The 21,614-nt window shown below is 41.5% G+C and overlaps 1 protein-coding gene across 2 annotated transcripts in view; it reads left to right on the forward strand.

Annotated features, from left to right (window-relative positions):
• The window catches only part of gabrb4 (gamma-aminobutyric acid type A receptor subunit beta4), a 54,277-nt gene that overhangs the window by 14,184 nt on the left and 18,479 nt on the right, over positions 1–21,614 (forward strand). For both annotated transcript variants that reach the window (XM_030438052.1, XM_030438053.1), the window contains exons 3-4: positions 18,618–18,685; positions 20,106–20,326. In XM_030438052.1, coding sequence (XP_030293912.1) covers positions 18,618–18,685; positions 20,106–20,326 — 289 coding nt within the window. The remainder of the gene's footprint in view (positions 1–18,617; positions 18,686–20,105; positions 20,327–21,614) is intronic.

The following is a 21,614-nucleotide window of genomic DNA, read 5'->3' on the forward strand; positions in this document are numbered from 1 at the left end:
CCGCTGATTGATGCGTGCGCGACTTCAGCTGCAACCTGCATTCTGGCAGCTGCAGCTATTAAGTGATATACTGCAGCTGTTCTGTCGAGACCACTGGACACTTTTGCAATACTGAGGACAATCTCTTAGTCTGCCGGCTTGCCACATGTCAAATGGCGGGCTGCTTTGCATAGGGGCCGATAGCACGGGGCCGTCGTAACTCAGCCTCAAAGTAATGCCTATTCAGCGCAAAACAGCAGTGTGTTGTCAGAATCCCAGGATGGATGTTGGGCCATGTACAAGTGATATCTATCCTGATGAAGAGAGAACGCCCGGTGATTTATTTCCCGAGGAAACACGGGAAAAATGCTCAAGCTGGGCGCTTTTTCCCTTCTCCCTTCACTTAGATTTTCTATTTGAATTAAATGAGGTGTGTATGTAGGCAGGCGGAGGGGGGCAAGGGTGGTGAGAGATAGCATGCAGGAGAAAGGACATACTTCATCTTCCTATTCAAAGTGTTGTTTTCAGCAACTTTGGAATGAAGGAGAAAAATGCTGATAGAATTGCACCAGAATGTATCGCGGTGGACTGCAAAGTACAAAAAAGCCTGGGTCAGACATTGGTGAGGCGTCCTGCATGCCGGGCATTTTTTATTTTATTTTTTTCCTCCCCCCCCCCCCCCGTTTCGACGCCGCTCTTCAGATCCCCAGTGACTCACATTTTGAACCTGCGGTGATTGATGGGCGTTGTGCCCTTGACAGGACCAGGATTGGATGGCCAAGGGCAAGATGCAATTGTTTCACATAGATAAACAAGGAACGAAATGTCATTTACAGCATGTGGAGATAGATGCTGTCATCCGCTTTAAAAGCACATCTCATTATTGAACTCCGATGGCCGGCCTTGTAAAACGGGTTTCCGCATATAAAAAAAAAAAAAAGAAAACAAGATGAGAGAGTGTAGATACATAAGTCCACAACAAATATCCATAAAAATTTAAAAGCTTTATGGTCGGCTCATGATCCAGTAATATTTTTAAGGTCAGCGATCTTAATGATAATTGGCCTTGGAAGTTGCATCCTTTCTGATGTTTGGCCAAATGTGTCGTCTGCGTAGACAGAAACTAGATCTACAGTGTCGGCTATTCAAGAGACGCTCGACATTGTTAAGTAATACATGTTCATTGAGATGAAAAACTAAGATTAATGTTTTCTTCCAGCCACACGGAACAAGATGAAATCATATAGTATTCCACAAACCGAGCCATGACAAGCTGTATTTAAATTAAAGCTTAGTGAAGAACGGGCTCAATAGGTATCAAAAAGGATTTTTCATACAGTAAGGGTAAAAAAAAAAAATTCCGTTTTACTGACGGCATGCATTCGAGCTGGCATGGACTCCACAAGTTTGTGAAAAACCTGATGACTCATGTTATGCCAGCATGATTTAACAGTGATGTTTTGTGAATGCTGCAGCAAAAAGCTTTGCAAAAAACAAAACCAAAAAAAAAGAACAGCTTGAAGACCAATGAAGCTCGACGAGTCCAGACGGTCATGACCTCAACCCAACTGCACATTCATGGGGTTCTTAGAAAGCATTCTGCGACATCACAAGAAGCTTTGTGGAGTCCATGCCAGCTCAAGTGCATGCTGCCATTAAAGTAAAGAGGAGAGGAAACACCAAATACTAAGATATTCTTTTTTCAAAGATTCAACTTTTCATTGAAACTGTTATATTATCATCTGTAATAAAACAAAAAATAAATATTAAACTGTAAACAAATGCAAAATATACCTAGCTTGACTAGTAATGTATACTAAAACTTACACAAAAAATAAGATCTTAGCAAAATCTTCCGTCAAATTTAGTTTAAAGGGAGCTTTGAAGCATTTTGCCGCATCGACCGCGGTATAATCACGATAATGCACTCTGCACGTGTCCTGATAAAAACATAACCTGAACACCTTTTGGTTATTATCACTCACACGCAACTGCTCAGGATCTGTGAATACCTGCAGTGCTAATCTTCAGTGTCAATGCAGGAAGTAACCGAACCCTTTAACACTTCTCACTCTAACATGTAACAGACACTTTAAAGTTAATATATTGAGACACTTCTGGGGCTGTCATGTTGATTTAGCAAAGATCCGTACATCACCTTCCTGTTATATGATCCCCCCCCCGCAACCACCAGACAACAACAGCTGCGTCGCACTCGCGCACATTAATTTAGAAACAAGGGCCGGAGCACAAAATATCGAGCTTTGTCATCACAAGAAGTAAAGAAGTCGAGTAGCTGGCTGTTTGTTGGCACTGTTTTTTAAGTGCATGCTTTTAGAAGACGATCCATTATTCAAGATTTCTTTTTCTTTTTTCTTTTTTTTTGTTGGCTGGGTACACTCGTGTTGCGGGTACACTGTGGCTGCTCTTATCGAGTCATCGGTTTAAATCAAAGATGCAAACCTTCAGGAATAATTCAAACGTGTTGTTGGGGCGATCCCGACCCGGTGACGGCCGTATACTGTACGCGATCTCAACAGCATGAATGTACTGTATGTGTCGGCTGTATATTCATTTATAATCTGAGACATCGACTGGACGATCTTCATTTACTACCTGCAAAGTGCTCATTTAGTTTATAATTCATATTGTCTAGTCTCCATTAAAAGCAGATGACTCCATCTGGAATAGATCTGAGGTCACATGCCTCTATAGTTCAAATGTAGACGTACGTACTGTATCAACTAAAACATCGTATCCATTTCCTTTATTCATCCATCGAGTCTTCGAACAAGCTGTCATTTTTCCTTTTTTGATTTCCAGATTTTTATTTGGTCCACCTGAGTTTATTTTGTTTTTTCCAACTTTACATTTATTCTTTTAATAGACTTGTTTCCGTGACTTGTTTCTGAGTCTGCCATTTAGAGTCTGTTATCCGGCTCCGTTGACTCCTGTTTGTCACTTTTTTGTTTTTTTTTCTTTGTTTGTCTTTCAGGTGAGATGTGGTTTTTTCAAATTCTCACCTGCACAATGTGACTTCCTCTCTTCCTTTGGCGTGTCGTCGTCATTTCATGTGCAAACAAATGAACTCGACACTCTAGATGGCAGTGCGGGAGAAGCGAAGAGCATCAAGCACGTTTCCACACACGACTTCCTAAGAACTCTCATATATATCACTCTCCGTGCGGTATGTTTTTTGACGCCCGATTGTTTCTCAAGATAACGTCTGATTCGGCTTCATTCCTAAAACATTCTTCAGTCCTTTTAATTTGCAGTAAAAGCTTGAACAAAAGAGTAAAAAAGCCAGCTAACAACACAATCCCTTATTCCCTTGCATGCACACCCGAGTTAGTGTAATGGTCACAAATTAATGTATTAATAAAGAATTAATTCATTAATCCAGCCCTCTTGGGACACATTAGCCCCGATCGTTGAGGAGGATCTTGCACGTAATTACCACGAGTTAATATAATCATGCACGCAGCTTCGGCAGGACCTACTGACGCACGGCACACCACTGATGTAACTTGGATTTGCTGCACGTGCAGGAGATGAACCTTGAAACATGACATCAAGTTGAAGACACAAAGACTTCTGTTGTTTCAGAAAAAAAACATGGCAAATCGCTCAAAGTCTTGACCTGTCCCAAAATGTTCACCTCAAATGTATAAAGCGACATGGAACTAATGGCATTGATTAAATCTGTCAATGTGCTGCTTGCTGAATAAATTAGGCCGATAAGTAAATAAATTATAAGTTGGACCATAAAAGGACTATTAAATGAATTATATACTTCTTTGGCCAATAAGTTTCCTCATGGCTTCAGGATAAATCCTTGCAGTAGGCACACTCTGTCCTCAAGTGCCTTTCTGCTTCACTCCTGATCATGAGTTAACCTTCACAAGTCTTTATTTCTCTTCTTTGGAGATTTTCTTTGACCAGAATCATGACTCACACCTCATCTTGTGTGTCATCCTTTGCTTGCAAACTACCATCTTAATCACCAAAATAAATGTTGCCTGGTTACGATTCTGTGATATGTTGCAGGTTTACGTGTCAGTAGGTTGAGTTTACGACTTGTGTCTTGTGGCAGCGTTGTGCCCATGCTCTGGTTAGGTTTAAGCAAAAAAAAACAAACATTTGGTTAGGGTTAGGAAAAGACCATATTTGGGATTCAAATGCTTGTTTTCTTAGCCACAAACTCGTCCGGAGATTCGCCCGACTTCATGTCAAAAATATCTGTTTTTTGTCATCGCAAATGTGGCTGGAAATTGTCCCAAGGTCTACATAAGACGATCCAGTAGTTTTGCACTTACAGATCTTTAAACACAGTCTTGAACAATATGGTACGTAGCCTCTAACACCTTCAAATGTGAGCATATCAGTGGTTTTGTCTTAGCAATCGGACTGATGCTGTACCGTCGAGTCCAGCTCTGCATCCCTTTTGACCACACAAATCATCAGTTTGAGATATTTTCATGTGATGTCTGATTAATTTGCTTCTATTAAATAATTTTGCCGTCTCCAGCAAAGACATTATGGGTTAAATCGTGCTGTTTTACCTAAATGTACAAGTCTGGGCACGAGTTTTTGATTTACCTCCATGTTTGGACTTTACACTAAACATTTACTTTAACGATATTTCACTTTATGAGTTCCTGATTACGCTAAAATCTACTGGACTAAATGAAGCTAACCCTTCCACTGTAATTCACTTGTTATCCCTTCGGACCTACTTTAATAATGCTCCTCATGGGATTGTAATTCATGAGCGGGAGAGCCAGCCAGTAATGTGCACAGCGTTTCATAATTCACTGACAAAATTTGTGTATGTAAGTAAGGAGGCATTGTTCACGTGCAGCTTTTTTAGTGTGGAATCTAAGTAGGTTTCATATATCAGGAGCGAGGTTTGTGACAGGATAGGACGATAAGATGAGGCCACCTTTACTTATCCTCCGTCTCTCCGGCTTCCCGTGATGTACTGCCTCTGCTCTCCTGCTCTCCCTCATCATTTTCTTTTCTGTCCTGTCTCGCTCCTCGTGCCAGGGCGGCTCTAATGATTTCCCCTTTATTCACCAGCTATCGCTAATCTTACCTGCCTGTTTCTTTATCTGTAGTTGCCGTAACGGCCTACTTCATATTCATAGCTGTTCAGCGTTCAGTGCTGGGAGCTAGCTTTTACAGTTAGATTATATCCTCAGATGATGGGCGAATGCTGCAATGGTGCCACGTTTGATTTGATCAGGAACGTTCCTTTGAGATTGAGCTGTCATGAGTACATGTAAAAACAAAACGACACAAGGTACTGACTATTAAAAGAAAAAGTTCAAGACTGGATTTCAAGGTCCTTCTGTGAGGCTGGACCACGGTGTTTCAACATTTGTAAGTGTGACTCTACTGGGTATTTTTAGACAACGGGATAATTTCGAGATGTGTCTGTGGCGACAAAGACCAAATATTTTTTGACAAGAATTGTTTGCGGTGACCAAAACAGAAATTTTTAAGCCAAAGCACAATCTTTTCCTAACCCTAACCAAGTGTGCAACCATTCTAACCAAGCACAACATTGTCACGACATAAAATAAAAAATTTGAACTTAAAAAAACCCAAAGTTGCAACGGGAGCGTGCCTATGTTCCCACATTTCTACGATTTTTTTTTTTTTTTTCCCCAAAATTAGGCCCTATGTTCCCACATTTCCACATTTGGGTTAGCCTACCCTTTCCTTTACCCCTAACCCTAACCCTTAAATTGCAGGGAAATGTCCTAGAAATGCAGAAACATAGGGCTGACCCCGTTTGGTTAAAGTATTCAGTGGTTTCACGCTTACAAATGTGGAAACGCTGTCTTGAACAGTGGTGTCTTGCTGGTAGCTTTATATCCCAATATGAAAGTCAGCTCATGTACACATAACGGTATAGCTGAACTGTCAATATGGTACATACGACACCAACATATCTGTGGTTTTGCATAAATGTATAATGCAATTTTTTCTTCCTGGCAACTGGGCTGAACATGGACAGTCACTGTATTTCATGCATGTTATCTTAAGAACAAATCATATCCATCAGGCCTGTACCATCCGTGAGTTTCCTTAGAATTTGATTATACAGAGAAGTCCAGTGCAGAGCTTGAGGAAAGCAGATACATTATGATCAATGAGTGTTCAAGGAGGGGAACAATAGCTGTGAAAAAAAATAGGTAGAGCAATAATCTAATATCTAACTGGCTAAAAAAGACAAATAAAAAGTGACTTTTTAAAGGAAGGCAGTTTTCTGGCTTTAGTGTCTCTGATTCCAGGTTTAAATTCCAGGTTAAATGACCGCAGTTGGAAATATGTGACACAATTATATATTAGGCCTGAAGAAAAGAAGGCAATAAGCAAAACGGCAGAATGAATTGCGGTGTCAAGTCAGTGGGTTTCCTGTTGGGCAATAAAAACCTTGAACGGCGTGGCTCGGAGCAAATCACACCGGAGGATGTTCGTACAGTTGTGCTGAAACGTCTTGTACACCGTTTCCTTGTTCCTTTTTCATCAGAGTCTGACCGCCGTCGAACTCGTCCCCAAAATAAACTTTCCACTTCGTCAGCCTGCTCTTTGGCATCCTTGTGTAACCCCCCCCTCCACCCTTCCTCAGCCCCATCAGTCGTACAAAACCTTAATGTGGTGTGAATTCTGAGGCTAATCTGAGTCTTGTGTAAGTGAAGACAGACCCTCCTCTGTGATTAAAATATCAAAATTTAGATCATGTGGCCTCGATAGCTGCCTGTTAAATTGCATCAAGTTAGACGCACAAACCTCTTGCGCACGCGTGGAAGGCAAAAAGTATGTCAGTCGTTTAAAACTGGAGCAAAGAATATTTTTTCTTCCCTGTCTAATTTCTGTCTTTTAGCTTTGTGAAAACAATGAACGTCCATAAATGAGAAATACACAAGCAGTTCTACATACTGTGAACAAACAACAGCGTCAGCTTTTACTGACACGCAGAAGAGAAGCATTTTATTTTGAAATTTTGATCGAATAGTCACATGGCGATATTACACAGACATGTTGTGCTTGGCCCCGTGGTATATAAGCCCTTAAGAAATGTTATTTTAAAATTGTTTTTCAATATTTGTCAAGGCCACATGCTGCCTGGGTGAGTAAGACCGTAGCCTCACAGGGAAAAAAAAGGTCCTGGGTTCGGATCTGCCAATCTGTTGGAAGCTGTGATCTTTCAGTGTGGCGCTCACATGTTCACTCCATGTCTGAGTGGCTTTCCTCCGGGGTGCTCCAGTTTTTTTTTTTTTTTTTTCCTCCCACAGTCCAAAGACAAGCAGGTTAGGTCAACTGGAAACTCTACATTGCCTGTAGGAGTGAATGTGTTTGTCAGTCTATATGTGCGTGTTAGCTCTGTGATAGACTGGTGACTGGATGTACTCTCTCGCCCAGTTCATGCAGGGATATACTACAGGGCTCCTTGCAGAAAGCATATCAACTCCAATCATCAATTTTAAAGCATGGTTATAAAAAAAATACGAGGTTAAAAAGGCTGGTGTACGTTAAAAATTATAGCTTAAACTGTTTTATATTTCAGATGTGAGATTCATATCGAGATGCTGATGGTTTTTGGAGCGCTGAATTAAACACTGCGCGCTCGGATATTCACATTTTGTGAACTTGTGGGGGATATTTAAGGTCTTGAGGGTGCAGGATGAATGAATTTCGGCCAGCACAGGCAGCTACAGGAGCTCCCCGTGGTGACCCAAATAGCTCCATTCATAAAGACATCTGCATTCACAACGTTGTGGACTAATGTCTAAAACTGGGAAACCACCTTTCCATCCGTGTGTATATGTTACACTGAGGTAGATATGACAAGCTTTAGATAACACGCGTCAACAAAATGTATTTTTTTAGATGTTATATGGGTGCAGGATGATGTGTATATATATACATACATATATACATATATATATATATATATATTTGCTATAATTGCACAACCATCATTAAGTCATCTTTGGTCAAGTTTGCTGTTTGCAAATGTGCTCTAGAAATAAACTTGACCTGACTTAAAGCTCATGTACACGGCCCAGGGATAATGGCAAGGATGGACTTTAAAGTCTCCCTCCAGGCAATAATGTGTTTTCCTTGTTGTGTGTGTGTTTTTTTTAAGCTTCGCTCTGCAGGATGATGTATGTGCAGAGTTTGACACTCGAAGGCTGTTTTTGCCGGAAGTGTAAATGTCTTCTGTGATTCTAAGAGGCGGGGACAACGAGCCTGATTTGTGACATCACATATAATTTAGAAGCCAATCGCGGGCTGTGATGTTGAAACTTGAAGTAGGAGATATCTCGTGTCCATCAGTTGAACTTGTGAAATGACGAATATTATGATATTTGATATTCATACTCGTTTTTGATGACGAAGGAGGAAGAGGAGGAGGAAGAGGTGCCATTTTAAGGGTTTTAATGTAGGAATTTTTGCTCTTTTCCTCAGCAAATATTATGTCGGAGAAATGCAAGAGAATTTTGATGTATGGACTGGATCTGTGGACGACGGTTGTTTTGTTGAATGCTTGTCATGCGAAGCTCAGCTGGAATAATTTAAACATCTAAACTTAATCACAGCCAAGAGTTAATGTGCGTTCACGGTTGTCACTTTTAGAAAATGTACAGAATAACGTGAAAAAAAAATGGTGCAATACTGTATTTTTTAATTCAATAGGCCACACGCACTGTGTTACATGACTGAATTTGAAGGTGTCATTGTCACATTTTTAGATCTTGTGCATTCGCTCACAGTCAGCTCCTGTCAAAGACGCCCTTTGCTTTGTAAGCGACGGTGCATTTTCGGTGCATTAGTCACTTCCTGCCAAACGGACATCGCTGATGAGGCGGCCGTGTGTAACGCAGGGGAAGAATTTGTAACGTATTGTTCTGTTCGTCCATTTTTTCGTCGAGAAAAAGGAGCTTCATGAAAGCAGCAGCCATTGAAAACAAAAAAGCAAACACAGACTTGACTGGCTAAATCATCATCATACTCCTCTTGCAACACTGTAGGGAAAATGCTGCACAGTTGCTATGGAGCCCTCTGTTGCTAGGCAATGGGTTGATTATCAGAGTTTTTTTTTTTCTCTTTTTTTTTTTTTATATAAGAGGTAGAGCGGTGTTTTCTTTGCCGTCCAGCAAATTTGTTTTCAGAACTGACAGGATCCGTGGAATAACATGACAACGACATCCTCGATTTTAATGTTTAATCCCGTTTGATATGTTTGTACTCTGAATGTTGGAGCACTGGATATTTAAATGAAAATGTGAGCATCGTGGAAGGTTACACTGTGGGGGGAGCGGTGCCCCCTTCTTCCCTATGCGTACCATACAAAACCACATCGGGCTTCTTCCTTGAGCTCCTTTAATCAGATTTCATCATGTCCTAATGCCGAATGAGGTGCAACGAGACGTCGACTCGACTGCTGAAAACTCTGCCTTCTTGGCACGGGTACAGAATCAACCCAGATATGCCAAAAGACTTAACTCTGCCCCTAATCTCAGCACCTGTTTGTCTGTAATTTATGCTGCTCCATTTCTCAAAAATATCCAGTTTATAAGCAGTGGATATAGTGAGGGAATATCATTATGTTGCCCTCTTGTGGTTGCACTATGATATCAGACTGGTTAAGCCTTTTTATTAGTGCAGAAAGTAATCCATCTTTTTTTTTTTCTTCTTCCAGTTGTTGCCCTCGCAGCGCACCTTTCCTTTGTTTTCAGACTTCAGTCGTGAGGTTGAAGATCACCGCAAATCCGAAGCAGACGTCGTTAAAGCTCACCGTCGGAGAAACCACTCATGTAATACCTTTTTTGAGGTTTGCCGAATTCAGCGGGGAGGTCTGACTCAGTCTCTGCCTTTGACAACATGCGCACATGATTTTTTTGTCCATGCTGTCATAACATTGGCCCGCTGAAGGATTTATTCAAAAGCGTGCTCATCTCTGGACCCCCTCTCACCCGATGTCTGATAAAGCCTGCAATTATTCAAATGGCAGACATACCAGCATCTTGTATTAGTGTCTAAAATTAGCATGATCACACGCCAGAGTAAGCAAATGGCCCTAATGTGCCCTGTACTTTCACCTCGCGGAGAACGCTATGCCAAACTGCATTTAAAAATGCCACAATTTAATGACGGGAATATACGAGGGCCGGTGGCAAGCGCGTGAACCGTCTGTGTTTGATTGTTTATTGAAAACATTTTAATACATTTATAAAAAACAAACATCAGCCTTTGCTTATACATACAGTACATATTTTATCCATGAGGAGCTCCGGTAAAAGCTTTGGCTGACATTGACGGTCCAAAATGGAGGCAGTTTTTTTTTTTTTTTTTCTTGCTAATTTGGCAAGCACCCAGCCGGTTACTCTCTGACACACGAAGGGAAAACCGCATTGATTAAAAACTGTGACGAACCTTTACAGCACTACAGGTCGGGCTGGCGTTAGAGTGACGTGGACCAGCAAACTCCAATCTGGGATTCTGTGCAAAAGCATTTTTCAAATTTCGACCCAACTGGCAGAAAACATGTGAACTAGTAAAAACCACAGATTTGTTAAACTGAACTTTTTTTGTATGTTGCAACATCACGCTTGAAGAAACTGAAGCAACTTGGCTGCGTAAAGAGACGTTCTGCACTGCCTTCAGTTCAAGTTGGGACATATCTCCTAATCTTATGACATATACCATATATTGTTATGATATGAGCTGCCATTACCAAGGAAAAAAACATGAAATGGGGCAGCCTCACTGCCCACTACATCACTGTAGCTCATCTGCCCCGCGGCTAGATAAGACTGTCAGACTGGAAGCTGAATGCGGCGACACATTGTCGGAGTTGAGGGGACGGCGTACCGCACATACATAATAAGCGAAGGAGAGGAAAGCTAAGCAAATTCTCAACAAGAAAAAAAAGAAGAAGAGGCAACTGTCAACAAGCAGGGAATACACGACGAGCACAGTGAGATGCATGACTGGCTGTTTTTTTTTTGTTTTTTTTTAACTGTCGAGGGAAATCTAGTCGACGCAGCAGCTGTCGTCATCGCAAAGTTCCCAGCCCCGCTAATAACTCCCTCAGCCATGATCCGGGTCAATCATCCGATACCGAGACACGACTCAGGTGTTGCGAGGATGATGTACTAATTGCAAACGGTTACCATGGGGATCATCAAGGCGGGGATCAGAAGGCAGGCATCACCGTTTAGCAACAATGTAATGTAAATGTTGCCAGTTCAGTTTCAAGTTGCACATATTTTTAAGGAGGCTTTGTCACTTAAAGATAAGTGGAATTAAGCCCAAGATACCCCAGAAGGCTCAGCGTTAGTTTGGACAACCCAGAGCCGCCCTCACACCACGCAAACCAGCGGTAACCTCGTCCACATTAACATTGTTCCCTTTTTTTTCTGGTTATTTATTATTTAGGGCCCTTACATGTTGGTTAAAGAAGAGAGACGGGTGGAGAATGATGAGCAAATGTTTGCCACAGACCTCAAGAACACCTTAAACCAATAATTTCCTGCCCACACCTTAATCCCATGCTCCTTAACCTGCTTTATTTAATGTATTTAAATAAGTAAAGACTTCAGGTTTACAGATTTACTTATTCTCACACAGTAAGGACTCACAGAAAGTTGTGGTCTTTCAAACACATGATATGGATAAGCGCTTTTTTGCTTACGGTTTATAAAGGATTCAGTTTAACCTTATTTAGTCATGATAAGGTTTATGACTAGTGGATTACTATTTGGATGTGCAACGCCATCACAATCATAAGTGCATGATTTATGCTCTAAACGTGAGGATGTGTGATGCGGTAGTGATATCCATGAAGGCCAGAAATACTGCCAACTAGTCAGTGATGGATTGTTGATAGGGTTTTGTTAATTGGATGTTTTGGTAAGATCGATGCCACTGTTACGTTGGTACAGTGAATGTGGAGACACCGGCTTATTTTAGCGCACAGGCTGGAAACCGGGAAACCTCAAGTTGTTCTTCACACTTTTTTTTGTACGGATCAAACGGTCGCTAATTAGTGAGCTTCAGAGATGTTGCTAGGCAGATATTGTTACCCTTTCTCATCTTCCTCTGGGCCAAAAAAGCAAACGGGCATATTTTCCAAAACACGTAGTATCGCCATTGTCAAGACAGTTGGAGAATATCTCTTCTTTAAACTAGCTATATGGCACTCAATTAACAATATCACACTGGCAAGGAAACGAGGTGTGAGCGCGGTGGTCAGCGTTTTTAATGAGATTGTTGCTCCGCTCTGCAGGAATGTTCTTCGTGACTTGATTGATTTGCTCACAGTGTTAATTCTCACACTTTGATTTCATAATAATGACCTCTGTTGCCCTGGTGAAAGCTGGAGGATAATAAGTTGTACCTCCTGCCTCGATTGCCCATCTCGAGAAGCCCCCGGTGCTGCTGCGCTGTAGTAAATTCTGCCATTAGGAAGAATGTTGGAATATCTTTTTGGGTTGATGGCTGAAGCTTGTAAAGTCTTTTTTCATATACATTTGCTGAATGCAGTAGAACAGTCCAAAAAAATGCCATATGGAGAGTCTGCTGTTTGCCTGACTAAATGTAAGAAATGATTCAAGAAAAGTCCTTTTCTTTTGCAGAAATGGTACCTGTCCTACACAGCAGTTGGGTAGCGAATTAGATCGTTACAATTAGATTAGTAATATTCACAAAACAAAGAAAAAGCCACCACTTTAATGACTTAAATAGTTTTCTTTGATTTTATTTCTACAGTTGGTTGTTAATGAAAGGATGGTGGTCTTGAGAGGAAAGCAGGGTGGCAGCTATGAGATCACAGTCTTTAATCAAATTCAGCCTTTTTAGTTGCTGTCAGTAATTTATTGTATAATAGTAGAACTAATTATAGCATAAATAGAGCTATAATAGAAGTAAAATTGGGTGTCATCTGTCGAGAGATGGAATCGAGAGGGTCTGCACACCCCGACTTCCCAGTGAGGACAAGATTTCTGTCGCCGCTCCTTTGCCAAGAAATAGCGCCGCATGTTACACCCATAAGGCCCAGAAAGGCTCTCTGGCACAAAAGGTTTTTTCCACATTGATCGGCTAAGTGTGCATTGTGTGTCTGTGTGAGACGCCAAGGGCCATAACTGAAGTGGCGTTGGTTCACGAAGGCAAAACTGCAAAAACAGATCTTATTTCAGCCACATCATCAGACACGGAAAGCTGTTTCTACTGGGATTTTTGGCGGACGTTAGTGTAAAACTAGAGAGCAGGAACAGTTTGACACGTTCATTGTTTGGAGACAATATGGCGCCATGGACGACACAATCTCCTCGACTAAAAGACGACTGTCGGGAGCACTTTGTTCATAAGTTATTGGTATTATTTTTAACAACAATTTCCAAGAATTCATCGGAGAGAGAAAAAAAAATCAAGCATTTCTTAGACAGTGTTGGTAGACAATTGATGGAGAAATGCTTATTTAAAGATGAAAAAGGTTCACTCTCAAAACTTGTGAAGTGCAAGTGCAGGTAGCGGTTTTATTTTGGGAGCGCTGTGGTGACAAAGTGAGTGTTTCTGTTCCACTCAAGCAGGGTCAAATATGCAGAGAGGGAGTGGGAGAGAGAGAGATTGGTGCTCTCTGTTTTCATCTAGCGAATGAATGTACTTTGACATCTCTAGGGAAAACTGTTACTGGTTGCCTTCACAAAGTGCGATGGAAATGGTCCTACTTTCTCCCCTTTTTTGTCGAAAGAGTTGGGTCAGGGGATATGACAAAGCTTCGGGGCATTTAGTGTAGTGGGAGGAGAGGTGGGAGGGGAGGAAATAGGATTACAGGATGTAAGAGAGAGGATAGATGGGCCCTTTACAGCCAAGTGGTTTGCTGGTTAATATTTTAGTACCAGTATTTGAAGAGAAATATGGTAATTAACCAATATCTGCAGGACGGGGCCCAAAGGAAGGATCTTTAAGTCATTTAGATGAATCAGAGTAAATCTCAACAGAGGTTTCATTCCATCAGAGTTTAGTTTGGGTTGTTACCTGATGGACATACTGTGGTTAATGTCCCCTCAAACAGAAACACCCGAGAGTTTTACGTTAGGAACTCTTTGGACGCAGTCATAACTGCCTCCATTCAGGCTTCAGAGAACTGTTTCCTGACTGTAATACCTCAGGACTGTACAGGATAGAGCAGTTTTGTTTGGCAAAGGTCTAGTTATGATGATACTTTCTAATTTGAAGGTTGACCAAAGCTTTGACTAAATAGGCCATTCACCTAAATCAAATGAACGGGTATCACCAGACTTCAACTCTGTCCATCTACTCCATCCAATCTCCTGATACCACAGTTTGCTCCGTTAAAATGCAGAGACTGGTTCCAGTGTTTTCCACCAGCCTCTGGTTGACCGAGGCGACTGGAGAACACCAGTAACCGGTGCTGCGTTGGCTTGTTAACGTTCGCATTAATTGCCCGCTACACAGCTGCTACGTGGTTTCCCAAGCATTTAGCAATGATGTACGCCCAGGTGGTGTTCAGCACATGCCTGTGTGCCAATGCAATCATACTTGCAAGCTGCACCACAATGGCTGCTTATAGTTCAGGTGGATTCATGCATTGAAATGTGTTAATTAATTGTAGTCAGGGATGGTAATGTATATTCATTGGATTTCGGGTGAGTGACACATTACCACTCGTGAGTAAGACACAAAAGGATTTACTGAAAATAGATTTGGGTCCTTGTGGATCAGAGTCTGGAAACGTGCCCGGCAGGATTAAACTTTACTGAAACCACCTGTTTAAGCCTTATTCAATGTTGGTCTTGGCTTCACGTTAGCTCCTGGTCGATGAGAGTATTGTATTGCACGGGGGGAGTTTGGACCCCATTTTACTCTAATGCAGTTCTGGTTCAAGCGTCTGGATACTTTTCTCATGTGCAATGTTCAATGAATTTGTTATTCAATCCAATCTCAGAACACTTCAGATTAGACAAATTAGACAAATTAGCCTCTGGAGGCAAAATCCAATGCCGCGACTTTGCCTTTCATGTGGTGGTCACTGTTTAGAGTCTGATTGATACCCAGAGACATGAAAATTGGACCTGTAGTTTAGATACAATTAATCAAAGCTAGCAGATGGGTCCTGGTTCCTTTCGTCAATGTGTTCCACCTCTATTGCTCTCCCCAAGATGGACTGCTTACCTGCAAACAACCAAAGCCTGCTCAACACTGATTGGTCAATATGACTGTCGGACAACAAATGTGTCCCTTGCCCATAGACTCTGCCTTCCTACACAGATGTCAATCAAGCACCTTATTCCTAGCCCCCATGATACCTTGTGCGTTATATAGGCGCGACTTCTGGCTCATCTAGTTACTTCACCAAGCACTGGAAGTACCAACCATATTGGTTTCCCCACTAGTACGATAGACAATGTGCAAAACTATACACTATATACAAGCATCTTATTGTATAAAGTGTATAGTCTAGCTATCTATCTATCTATCTATCTATCTATCTATCTATCTATCTATCTATCTATCTATCTATCTATCTATCCTCCCCAGAAGCCTTGTGGATAGAGAGTCTCACCAGTATATTCAAAAAATCACAGATCATTTTCAGTTCCTTCAGCAAAGCATGTGACTCAAGCATAATTAATAAACGTTTTTATCCACCAATACAAGAATTTCAACAGGCTTATTGGTAATCAAATTTAATGGAAGTTAATATTTATTAATATTTTTAGTCAGAAGAGCTCATTCCGCTCTTATTTCATACAATGGATTGGTACAATAAGCTCCATGCTCGACGTAATTGAAGCCCGTCAGACAATCTGTGAGTCTGTGCTGTTATTAGAGTGACAAACACTATAGTTAGAGAGGGTAAAGTGCAGACTGACAGCTTTGATTGAACTGTATTTTTAGCCACCACCAATAAAAAATTAGTATAGGCGTCTAGCCTTTCCATGCCCCCGGAGTCTTTATTTCAGTGTCGTGAAGCTATTTGGACAGATGAGGGTTATATTAGCAATTTTAATACACTGTCAAAAAATCTTTATGGGCTCTGAACTGTGCAAGTCGGCAACCCATAAACATCCCCGTGACTCCAGCTGTCTGCGGTAACTGTCAGGATCTGTTATCCATCTCTTTGGTTTCAAAGCATCATATTTTGAGAGGATTCTAGTCAAAGAGAGACAATGCACAAAAGTCAAGATTGTTTTTTTTAAATAATCTAAGTCTGTTTTGTGAATCTGTGAACAGGTCATCCATCAGCTGAATGTAGAACTGAATCACTCGGTCCTCTGTGAGTCACACAGGCTCATTACTGCCTGCATCTAATCCCAGAGTCTTGACATAAAACATGCTAATTTTATCACATTATTAAAGAAAAAGAAAGAAAAGTAAATGCTTATTGAATACTTTAATGTGACTTAAACTTCAACAGTATGTTTAAGGCTTCGTAAGAGGACATGTGAACATGACTGATTCAAACAGATGTGCAAGGACAAATCCGACAAAGAACAGACAACGAACTTCCTGACACTCCTGAGCAGGCTGGTTTGAAAACTGTTCAGTAAGTTTCCTCGTCATTGGCGTCATCAGTTCTGTTCTTTATTAGTGCAGCGAGGGGACAAACAGAGTGGCACAGAGAGAAGGGGTGTGCGAACACTGTATGATAATGATACACGTGATAGAGAACATATTGTAGTACATCTGCTTTCTGCGTTGTTTATGATCTGTATGCTAATGTCATTTTCTACTATAATACCATGGGGCATTATCTGAATGTACTGATTCAGCAACTGCCACATGAACCAATCACTGGACTGTTTCTGCTGTTTTTCTGTTTTTTCGTGTCAGCAATTCATATTTTGTGGCCGGATCATTCTCGCTGGCGCAATGTGAGGCTGACAAGGCTCGAAAGAGGCGGGAAGGGGGGGTAGTTGAGGTGTTGAGGGATAACATTACCACTATAAATCTATAAAAAGAGTAAGAATTTGTACAAAATAAAAAAACAAAAATGCTGAGAATCACTGTCAACAAATCTCTTCCCTCCCAAAATCCAATGCCTGGGGTAGCAGCTTCTCAAGCGTTGGGTGACAGTTTTCTATTTTTATGCTTACTAGGAAAGGTTAAGAACACAGAAAAAATAGAAAACAGGCAGCATTAAATAGACTCTAGACTCCAGTCCTCCCTGCAGCCCTGCGTCGAGCTTCTTCAGCGTTTCTGTCTATGTATGACTACAGAGGTGTGGCTGTACTGTGATGCTAATATTCCAGATTTTGTTTCGGTGAGACTACAAATTAATGAACTTGAGGTAGAAACTTACCAGAGCAAGCCCCCCCTTCAGGCAAAATGTGTTAGCGGCTAGTTTGCTCTCTTTTTAGTCTAATAAATATGAAAAATAAACAGCTCTGTTAAATTTTACAATCATATATAAACACAAGCAAAATAACCATCACAAGCCTACCTTAGTATGAAAACCCAGCCCAGCCAGTGAGTCCTTATTGCTGTGGCTGTGTGCTTTGTGCTAACATTAGCCGCTGAGCTAGTATGTTGCTGCTGCTGCTGCATTATTCTTCAGTTGAGGGACTGTGTGCTTTGTGCTAACATTAGCCGCTGAGCTAATATGTTGCTGTTGCTGCAGCGCTATTCTTCAGTTCAGGGACTGTGTGCTTTGTGCTACTCAGTTAGCGGCCAATCGGCATTCTGTCACTGCCACTGGAGTACAAAAGATGCTTTTAGAATAAGTTTCCAACCCTATCTTTTAAGGGAAAGGTTCGGGCTACTGTAGCATGTGGTATATGGTAATTATTCAGTGCAGTTATCTAAAATAAATTAAATGCAAACAATGTTCCTAAAGTGAGGACAGTGCTGTATATCGATGACTCTGTTTGATGATAAATAACATGTACGCCACTGTATGTCTGAAGTCACCTACCGTTCCTTACAGCGACTGTGGCTACACGGGCGCTGAGAATGGATAATCCATGTAAAGCTAAAGTTGTGTGAATATTGAAGTGGGCTAAGTGTTGACTGTACATGTAAGCGAGCTGATGCACATGGCTGTTTACATGTCTACAGCGTGTACTGTAATCATGTAAATGAGGCCCAGTTTGCTCTTCCTGTTCCTCTACATGAACTGCCAGCCTAGAAATTAGTATGGACGAGTGCATTTTCTCCGTGTCGTTTCATAAGCTTCTGAGAGCGGCTGATCTATACATTCTGTTTTACATACACTCTGTAAGCGGCAGCAAAGCACACTTAAGTCTGCTGTTTTGTTGCTTACTGGCGTACTTCACTCTGCAAGAGAAGCCGATGTATTTTGAGCAGTAGTTTGCCTTAAAATGTAAAAATAATACATCATGTAAATCTGTCTGATGTTGGTCTTTTTATTAGGAAAATGTGTGGGGGAATCCAGTATTCTGAGATAGAAAAATGTCCTGTTTTGTTATAAAATGAATATAAAATTGAAATATGCATTTTAAGGAACTTTAACATTAGCATTACTCCATCAGTGTACTTTCCCCGGTGCAGCTGAAGGTGCGTTCAAAGTGCAGCAGTTGCATGTTCTTCTTTGTGTTCTTATTTAGTGACGGCACTTTCTCTCTGTTTCCCCTCAGGTCCTCCAGTCATCGTAGGAATGAGCATCAACATAGCAAGCATCGACTCCATCTCAGAAGTAAACATGGTAAGTCGCACACCTCTCGTGTCCCGTGTCTTTTGTTTCAGGTGCCTGCCAAAATGTGTCCGGTTCCTCCTCACAGTGCGGCCCTTATCGCCGCTAACTACTCGTTGAGGAGCCGCTGTCTTGCTGCCAACAGGGTACTTCACAGTGAGGGTGAAACACACAAAGGGGTTCATGCTAATCTCCCCATTTCCCCACACATCTCCAGGCAAGCACCCAGCTAACAAGAGGGAGATACCAGTGTGTCAAAAAAAGGACACAATCCCTCACTGGCTTCCCACCGACGAATGCTGCTCGTTGTGAATGTGGAATATTACATATTGTTCACTATAATCCATACAGTGCGCCGCAAGACGGCACATGTTCTTTTGCCCTGGCAAAGACGTGAGAGCAGTCAGGAATGCAGGCAGAGGAGTGTAGAAGGCAATATGGCCGATGTCTGAGTGATGACGTCATCGTGTCTCTTAGCACTGTTGCTAAGGCACTCAGCTTGACATCGTCACTCACAGTGCAGCTCACTCAGATATGGTGAAGTGGAAAAGAAAAGCTTGTCTGGTTTGTGTATTTTCGTGTTCTTTCTTTCAACGATTAAACAAAACAAAACAAAAAAAAACCTTAAAAATCACATACAATCAGTTGATGTTTGCAGCTACGTGGCGTTTTTATCGACAGACACATGGCGGAATATGGTTGTCTGCTTTTGGGAATCCAGATTTAAACTGCCTTTCCCCAAATCTGCAATTTGAAGTAGCTGTGTGGGCCGATGTGCTGCCATGTGTCACATGTCTCATGAGTCTGACTGTAGACTACAGTACTTTGACCAGAGGGCCAATGATGCATTAGCTGTCAGAGCGTATATCTCCACTTGAGCGCTTTTCCAGTTAGATACAGTACTACACAGGAGTACTAGCACAGCTGTATTTATTGGTTTGCTGCCCATGTCCTATTTTTGCTGAGCACTTCGTTTTTTTTTCTTATTGTATTAAAAGCTGAAGAATTTTCATGATCCGAGTGCATAAAATAGTGTCGTTCTGCCGTCCTAGCAGATGCATTTTATTGCTGTTTTAGCTGTATCAAAGTTGCTTATTCCTCTTTTTGCCCTTCATTGAATTACATCATGGTAAAGCACTGCATAGAGGGAATTTATCTTTGTGTCTGTTAGAGTTTGTGTTCCTTACATTAAATCTAATGTTGATTGAAAATCTATGTTGATGCATAACTCAGAGATTGTCTACTTACCCTAACCCCATAACCCTAATTCCATTAACCATTCCTACTGTTTGTAAAACCACGTCTACATTCATCCGCTACTAGCAGGAAATAACAGGAGCAACACAAAAAGCGAGAATTAAATAGTCATCGTCGCTCTTCACCTTATGCACGACTGAATAGGTTTCTTTGTCTGTGACTTTCTTCTCCGCAGGACTACACCATCACAATGTATTTCCAGCAGAGCTGGCGAGATAAGCGTTTGGCCTACGGTGAGCTGAAGCTGAACCTGACTCTGGACAACCGTGTAGCAGACCAGCTTTGGCTCCCTGACACCTACTTCCTTAATGACAAGAAGTCCTTTCTTCATGGTGTGACAGTAAAAAACCGTATGATCCGTCTGCACCCTGACGGCACGGTCTTATACGGGCTGAGGTATGAACATTCTCCGCTTTGTGTCTCGTACGTCTCTTACCATGTGCTTTGATTTCACTCACTCTGTATGGCTCGTCTGTTGGTTTGCATCAGAGTTTCTTCCCTCCACTATGCGGCTAATCGATACGCTGTACATTTTTGGTCGTTTGGTTTCATTTTCTTCACGTTCCAGTTCAATATGTGTCTCCTTGGTGAACCTGAACTATTTTTACACAAGTTGCAACTTACAGAAAAAAACATAAAAAGGAAAAAGAATGTTAGGCCGTCAGAGAAAGAAGTTACGGTTAAGAAAACTGTTTCAGTAACAGATGATTGGTGTTAATTTCAAGTGCTTACTGCTGGTTTGGACTAAAATAATGTGGGTTGTGTGACTTTATAAAGAAGAGCTCTCAAGTTCTTCTAGTTAGCACTATAATGAACTCTTCATAAACAATAAAAGGCTCAATCTCACTGTGATACACTCAGGGGTTTTTCAGCTACATCCTTACTGGACGCCTATGGATTATTACCAGTGATGTGCGGTGAGGTTCATGACTGGTGAGGCACTGACCGGAGTCGGATGTAAAAATATATGAACCCAAGTATATGAACCCAAAATAGAAGCTTATACGGTGGTACCTTGACCTACGAGTGTCCCAACTAACACGTATTTTCGAGATACGAGCCATCTCTTGACCGATTTTTAGCATTGAGTTGCAAGCTAAAATTCAGGTTATGAGCTAGCTTCAGATAACCAACCTAAATTGGCGTAGCGAACGCCACAGCGAACGGCGTAACATCCGCCCTGCATTCCGCGTCTCACTCAATAGCTAGACAGACATGCACGTTAGCAAATTGATTTGACATACGTAGAAGAAGAGCACGCAGTGATGTGCGTTGTGAGTATGGAGCTCCACACTGCCCCCTATCAGGGCGGCACGGTACTTTCTGCCTCACCCTGTGCATTTTCACTGCGCCTTTATGGCCAGTCGGAAAGACTTAATATGTCACACACATTTATTGAATATATTACAGACTGTGGAACGTCAGCATGTATAGTTTATGTAATCAAACATCAAACATTAATCAAAAGAGAGACAGCAATGGGCACGTGCCAACTGCCTGCGTCAGTCAGTGTGTGTGGCACAGCGCCTTCAGAGGTGAGGCACGGCTCATCGGTCTCTCGGTCAGGAAATGCGTAAATTTAGCGATTTTGACCGTAGAAATCTTGAAATCATACAGGAAACTAATTAATAGAACAGTCATTAGCTTTAGTCCGAATTTCCTCCTCTTAATGAATGAATAAACC

This window comes from Sparus aurata, chromosome 13 (assembly GCF_900880675.1).
Source record: "Sparus aurata chromosome 13, fSpaAur1.1, whole genome shotgun sequence".
Taxonomy (NCBI): Eukaryota; Metazoa; Chordata; class Actinopteri; order Spariformes; family Sparidae; genus Sparus; species Sparus aurata.